The sequence below is a fragment of the Aplysia californica genome, unplaced genomic scaffold, assembly GCF_000002075.1.
Source record: "Aplysia californica isolate F4 #8 unplaced genomic scaffold, AplCal3.0 scaffold01173, whole genome shotgun sequence".
In the NCBI taxonomy this organism is placed as follows: domain Eukaryota; kingdom Metazoa; phylum Mollusca; class Gastropoda; order Aplysiida; family Aplysiidae; genus Aplysia; species Aplysia californica.
Window position 1 is genome coordinate 98,245 of NW_004798443.1, and position 7,492 is coordinate 105,736.

Genomic DNA, 7,492 nt, shown 5'->3' on the forward strand with positions numbered 1-7,492 from the left:
TCACAAACACACACACACACACACACACACACACCCCCCCACACACACACACACATTACACACATGTCTGAACTAAACGAAAACTCATACAATCCTTATTTTTGTTGCTATTGTCTTCTAATCTACTTCATGGAGCTGATGCGATCCTCATGCATGTCGATAGTGCTGAAAAGGGGATTCCATTAACCCTTTTCAGATGCTTTTGGGATCGTAGTTCGCAGTGCGGTATGAGTATGGAACCCCTATAATAAAAGCGAAGTAATTTAGAAAAAAGCTGTAAGAATCCTGTTCTCTCATTTAATTAATGACTGCATTTCATTTTAATCTGTGGTGTGAGAGAAGCTGAAGTTTGTCAAATTGTTGTGTAGTTAATTCAAAATATGTTAATGTCACTTAATTCAAACAATTTTAATGTCACAGGGCAGAACTAAAAAAGACCAAAGCTGAGAGCAATGGCGAACTCCCTCAGACTAGCCAGGGGAAAAAGAAAGAGGAACAAAATGTCTGTGCGAAAGATGCACAAATGTCATGCTCCTTATGGAGGTACATGTATTGAATAAAGAAATTACATGTAATGATGACAAAGTTGATACCATTGAAGCTCTTGTCGAGAAGACTCTGTGCCAGAATGTGGGGCGATCCTGTATAGAACGAGAATGCCAGAACTGTGGCATTACTTCCCTCCCTCATTGAATCTATCAAAGGGAACATAAAAGATCAAACTATAATTAGAAAGAGGTCAAAGTGGGAATAGAGTGAAAAGGTCTCAAAAGACAGAGAGTTTCATGAGAGCCCCCTCTATGAGATTATATCCTTACTCGAGAAGAGTGCATGAGATTGCGAAGCATTGGAAAGTCGATGAATGGTAGAGAAAAAAGTATAACTGGAAACTTTTAGAACATTTTTACTCTGCATCTCACTTAGTTTTAATGTTTGGTTTTTATATTCTCTTCTCGTCTCTTCCTGTTCCCTTAAATTTCATAGGGGTCTGGCCCCCTATATTCCCCAGTTGTAACAGATTTCAACTGTTGCTTTAATTTGCAGGGTATACTCTTAAGGCCTACAGGCCATTAAATGTTTGGCAATCTCATGTTGTGTTAAATGACAATGCAACACATGCAGAGACCTTGAAAGAGCATCATTGTATTATTGGAAACTTTTAGTAGAACATTTCTACCCTGCATTTCACTGTTTTCGTGTTTGTTATCAATTTGCGCCTGTTCCCATTCCCTTAAATTTGACAGGAATTTTATTCTGGCCCACTGTCACTTTAATTTGCAGTGTATACCCGGAGGCCTAGGGCTATTTCTTGTAATGCTTAACAATCTCATATTGTGTCAGATGACAATGCAACACGTGCACTGGACCTCAGTGTCTAAGATATCAGCTGCTCACCCAGCAGTTGAAAAGCAATGGCCCAAGCAGTGGATGTTTTGGCCAATGAAGTCTGGTAATTTGATCTATATCAGCCTGTCATGGCCGAACATATGCATGCCATGTGCACTGGCAGGATATGAAGTCATTTTTCAATAACACAGGAGCTCAACAAATAGTTATTTTAAATTGACATGATACTCCAGAGACGTGCACTTTGTAATATTTAGGTACCACAAGGGAATTTTTGTTGTTGAAGAATACCATAACAAAACTATAATTTCCATATATAGTATTCAGTGAATCAAGAACTATATAAAAAAAGAATTATCAGCATCCATCAACACACACCTGAGATATGAGGTTTGAAATATTTATTGGACTTGTACAAATCGGGACGACGAGTGTGCAACTGGCTCACAATGCTGTTTCATGGTCACGCTCCATGAAAAATGTTGAAAATCAAAAGTGTTTAACATAATATTCTTAGAGAAAAACACTCAAACTTAGCGTATAACTAATTAAAATATAATTCATGTACCTATTGTAGTCATTAGAGTTGTTCAAAACCGAAAGAAAACATGAAAATGAACTTTAAAAATGGAGGCGAATGGCTTGGAACCCCATTTTAGAAAATATGTAAAATAAACATTTTTATGGGTAGACAATTATCAAAATGCAAATCTTGTAAGATATACACACAGAGATTTTACTATATTTTTTTAAAGGGTTAAAGCTTAAATACAAGAGATATATTGTTATCTTATCCAAAGGGCATGCTGGCCAAAAATGCCTAAGGGGAAGAAACAAATGACAAAATTGTAGTTTGGGGCCTTTTTATGTAAGTCATAAAAAATCAACTAATTATGCAAGACAGCTGTCGAATATACCACTGGAAAGCTAATTTCAGACTCTAAGAAAAAGTAGCAGTTACTGTATGGTATGACTGGGTACTAAAGGCTGTTACTAAAATGTAGGCAAAAATTTGAAAAATTAGCTGCGTTCAACTAAACATCCGCCCCCTCAAAAATTAATTAAAAAACCAACTATAATGCTAGACAGATGTCAAATTTACCACTGGAAAATTCATTCCAAGCTCTATCTGAAAAAAAGTAGTAGTTAGTGTATGACATGGCTGGGTACTAAAGGCTGTTACAAAAAAGTAGGCAACAATTCTAAAAATTATCGTCACTTAACAAAATATCGGTTTAAAAAAAAATTAATTTAATTTGAAAATGTGCGAAATCGGAAGCAACATTTCTACTTTCTGTTTCAAGGGATAGAGATCTAGATCATTTGACTGTTCCGTCAGTGGGTATGGACTCCAGTGAAATGACCAGTCGCTTAAGTATTAATTTTTTTTTCGGAAAAACCTGACGCATGATCTATCTTAAACAACTAAAACGTTAAATTACTTACTTACTAATGAGATTGAACAAATCACACGGTTGGTTGGCAGATTCGTTGTTGTTTTAGCGTATTCCCATCGTAATCCGTCTGATTGCAGTCGGTGTGTCGAGTGCCTTGACAGCTGTCTCTTCAGCCATTGTTAAACAGAAAGATTTTCCCCACACATGCATCCACAGTTGGACGTCCAATAGCGGTACCACGATAAAATAAACTTTGAGTACTTGCTTCAATAAAACAAATATGTTGTGAACTAACTGAACGCGTAAAGCACATCTGAAAAAATGTCCAGAATACTGATATTTTAACGAAACTTCTGACAACATTGTCTTTCCACTTCAAATCTCAGGCTATTTTTCAAGTAAATTCCGACATGCTTACTGCTTATTATGGGGATAAAGGTAAGATTTTGACCTTTCAAACAGTGTAAAAGTTATTTTCGTACGCGCAATCGCGACCGAGCCGTTTATGTTAAAACAAGAGTGGTTGTGGCAAGATATCGATGCCGGGCGCCAGTCAGACGCAAAATGCTTTTATAAATTATTTTCCCAAATTTGAGAGCTATATGAAACATATTTCCACATATCAATTCTATGGACCATGAACAGCACACATATTTCATCAAAACAAGCTCTTCTAACTGGCTTGTATTTCATTAAAACCAAGCAATCATGAGGGAAAAGCTACGTTTGGGAAGTTGAGGAGTACGACAGTTTTCCTCCTCGGGAAGACCACTGTCTACCGCGATCGGCAGACCGTTTGGGGTACCTATTATATTGGAATAAAATGATATTCAATGTATTGTCTTATGAACTTAGTTCTTGTCATACTTATTTTGTCGCAAGTGACACCAAAGTAAACTGTTTCTATTAAATACTTGATGTTGTGTTATTAACACCTTTGTGAACAATACATTTCATGAGGGGGATTACTTGATGTCTTAATCAGCTATTACAGGGGTCACTTATGACATTGGTTACTTGTGCATTATCATGCTTATCTTTACTTGGTTTAAAGAATACTGACAGTAACATTATTTAAACAATTGCCTGTGGATATTACTTTATTTGCATCAAATGATGTCTGTGAATAAAATTCTCAGCAATGGAAAATATTTGAGTGGCATTTTTAAAATTCAATTGTTGTCATCAGTAGCAAGTGACTCGGGGTGTGTGTGAATGTTTATGGATGCATATAAACGTAGTCATACAAAAAACCTATCTTTTAATGATTCGTTTTACAATCATAGGGACCTAAAGCAATGTCACATCATAATTATTTTAGCCCCTTTAAAAGTTTTTAATACCGGTATATCCAGTCTGTTGGGCACCTTTTGAGCCGAGCTCATATCCAGATTTGTAATAAATCATAAGTATTACTTCCCCTTCTTTGGGCCTGATCCTGATTATGTAATGGTTGTGTAATTCATGTGGCGTACTTTTGGACCTTATATTTTGGAAAAAAATCGTTCCCATTATAGGCGATAATCAACAATAACTTCTCGGAATGGAAATCAAACTTATGTCTTCTGTGAACTTTATAGAAGATCCAAAACAGTACACAACATACGCCTGGATCCTTTTTCTAACAGTAACAGTTGATAAGTAGGACATTTTTCTCCTTGGAAAGATTACCATATTGGCACAATCACAACGAGACGATGAACGGCTCAAGGACTGTCACTTATCGAGGGCGTCTGGTTATCAGGAACTAGCCAGGAGAAGAGCTTAATGTGACAGAGAATAGTTCACCAGTTACCACATCCTACATTTGTTTGTTTTCTTTCAGCTTCAACAAAACCAGCACTGGTTCAGTTTAGTTTTAGTGAAGAGTTTTACAGCACATGCAACACTAATAGGTTATAGTAAGTGCTGAAAATTAGAGGTGCTACAAGAGAGTAGCCCTAACATACAAATAAAAGTAAGAGAAGAGATAAGGATGATAGATGTTTGATACCACAGCAGAATGTCTGTCAACCACCCACAGCAATAGTATGAGGTAACATAAATTTTGTAATTGTTAAAAATGTTCTTCCATTCAATGCCTAAAAATAGATCCAGCAGTCATTCAGTTTGTGATTTTTGTCATCATCGCCACTGTGAGGTCAAGGAGTCTGTGAGTGAATGTTTTTCGAATCATCCACAGAGTCACAAGAGACAAAACAAGAAGCAGACTCTCTAGAGGTCAGGATGTGTTGTAGCTGACTGGCTGGGAGGTTTTCCCGGCCTGACTCCTGGTCAGTCTCTCCCATTTGAACTTTGCCCCACCATCTGAGCTGTCCGACTGACTGCTGTTTTTACTGAAGTCTGCTCCTTTTTTATCTTCTTCTTTGGCAGTGTTCACATTCGATGTTGTCGTTGTATTCCCAGATTTACTAGACTTTTCAGCAACACCATCTCCCACCTGTCCCTTCCCTCCCTTGCCATCTTCTGATCCTGTAGAACTGCTGTCTGTGACCTGTGACTTATCTGGACACTCCGAGTGACTACAAGATGAAGACTCACAGTCGCCCAGTGTCACACTACACGTCACAGAGGACGTCACAGATTGGTCAACGCGACTGCTGGTGGCGGAGGTGGTGGTAGGGGGTGTGGCAGGTGGTGTGCCCACATCCCCCTTACGGAGTTTGGTCTCCGGCTCACTTCCCACCTCACTCGAGCTCAAACGTTTGCGGTGTCGAGAGTATTTCTTGTGTTTGTAATACTTCTCTGCATCTTCCCCTCTTGGTGATGAAGCCCTCGAACCTTCCATAGACAAACTGTTGGAGTCTACAGATGCACAGCGCTCGGAAGAATTGGACTCGGTGTCGTCACGATTACCAGACTTCCCAAGCCCTCCATCCTCCGGCTGTTTGGGCAGGTTGAGGATCACGTTGCCTATGTCCATCCGAACGTCATCAGTACAGTGTGATTTCCCACCGTCTCCTCCCCAGACACTGTCCCGCACCATATCAGAGTCAGAGGAAGCATTGTTAGCGTCAGGAGTGGCAGCCGTGGAAGACTTCGTACCACTTCCCCCTCCTGTGCTACTACCGGGCTGAGAGTCAAGGTTAAACCTGGCTTCGTCATAGCTGCTGTCTGGACTCGCTGTGGTCACCACTGCGTCTGCCGGAAGTTTCTGGACCTCCAGGCCTTTGGGTGTGTGGACAGTGAAGAGCGGGGTTTTGAGGCTGGACTGACTCATGCGGTGCCGTTTGGAGAGGGGGAGGGGGGCGTACATGGACGGGGAGGAGGAGGAGGTGGCGGGTGAAGGCGAGGAGCTGATGTTACTGGCCTGCAGCTGTGACAATGACGTGACAGCACTGGTCACCACCACCATCGAGCTAGACGATGATGATAATGACACTACAGCCCCTGTCTTGACCACTCCGACACCCTTGTCTTGACCGTCAGCCGATGTTTCAGAGTGACCACCCCCAGAGTTTTCCACTTTGAGATCGATGCTGTCCCCTTCACTAGCCGTCTTGTCGCTGGGAATGTACACATGACCGTGGGCTGCTTGCAGGTGTTCCGCTAGGTAGTTCGGTGAGGAGAAAAACGTATGGCAGATGCCACAGACACTGGCGGTGAACGTGCTGTGTGTGTCCAGGTGCTCCTGTAGGTGAGCAGGTTCTGAGAAGGACTTCTTGCAGTCGTGACAGGCAAAAGGGCCGCTACTCCTGTTCATACTGTGCTGGCGACAATGGCGCTTGTAGGAGCCGAAGTCGTTGAGCTGGAAGGTCTCACCACACTCTACGCACTCCAAGTACTTGGTGTCCTCTGACAATGACTTCTTGACCACCTCTCCCTGCTCGCTGTCTCCTGGAGGTGTGTCTGTGCTACCAGCACTGTGAGGCCAGCCAGAGGAAGATTTGACATTCCCTGACTCCCCACTCAGCTCCTCAGTACTCGCTCTTTCTTCTTTGATGGCCAGCGATGATAGCACCTTGGAGTCTAGCTGATCCAGAGGAATTGTGTGAGCCCGTGCTGTCTTGGTGGCTGAGATGGTTTGGACAATTGTATGTTCCTCCTTGGGTTCAAACCCGTGTTGGTTTCGGAAATGTTTTCTAAAACCATATGGGCTCCCATACGTCTGACGACACAGGCGACAGATGAGATAGAGGATGTCGCTGTGTGGGTGACGTCCGATGATGTTCTGTATGGGCTCATGTTTTGAGATCCGGAGTCTGTGAGCTTCTTGTTCCTCAGGAGATATTGGTTGCGGGGGCTGCGATGGGATTCCCACAGAGTGTGGTGGCTGTGACGTTGGGATGGCCATGGGCTGAGGAAGAGTTGAGGCTCTCGACTCCTGTTCCCGGCTGCTGGGTCTGGGGTATCCTGAGGCAGAACTGACAGGAGAGTGCTGTGGATGTGGGGGAGCAGATGTGAGGTCTGCAGGCCTGTGGTGGGAGGCATGGTGAGGTCCGGCTGACAGAGGTGACCGGCGGTCATAGGCCAGGTGACCACTGGTAGGAGGTGGAGGTAGGGAGCCGTTATAGTGCTGGGGACCTCCATGAGGGAGTGGGGCTCCTGACGGAGACAGCGGGGGTGGCTGGTGGGGCTGTGATGGTTGTTGTTGTTGTTGCTGTTGTTGTCCCTGATGGGCATGGGAGGGAGATCTGCTGACGGCTGGGGGACCACCTGGGTAATTACCCGGGCCGTGGTCCCTGAGGAGGGCTGGGGGTGCACCTCTGTGACTTGTCAGGTCTTGTGGGTGGTGGGGAGGCTGGTGG

The 7,492-nt window shown here is 42.9% G+C and overlaps 1 protein-coding gene across 1 annotated transcript; it reads right to left on the minus strand.

Annotated features, from left to right (window-relative positions):
• Positions 1-4,789: 4,789 nt before the first annotated feature.
• LOC106013720 (DNA-binding protein Ikaros) lies at positions 4,790-7,485 on the minus strand. Its single transcript, XM_013090196.2, has one exon. It carries the CDS (start codon positions 7,036-7,038, stop codon positions 4,966-4,968), a length of 2,073 nt encoding a protein of 690 aa, XP_012945650.1. The 5' UTR covers positions 7,039-7,485; the 3' UTR covers positions 4,790-4,965.
• Between the last annotated feature and the right edge of the window lie 7 nt (positions 7,486-7,492).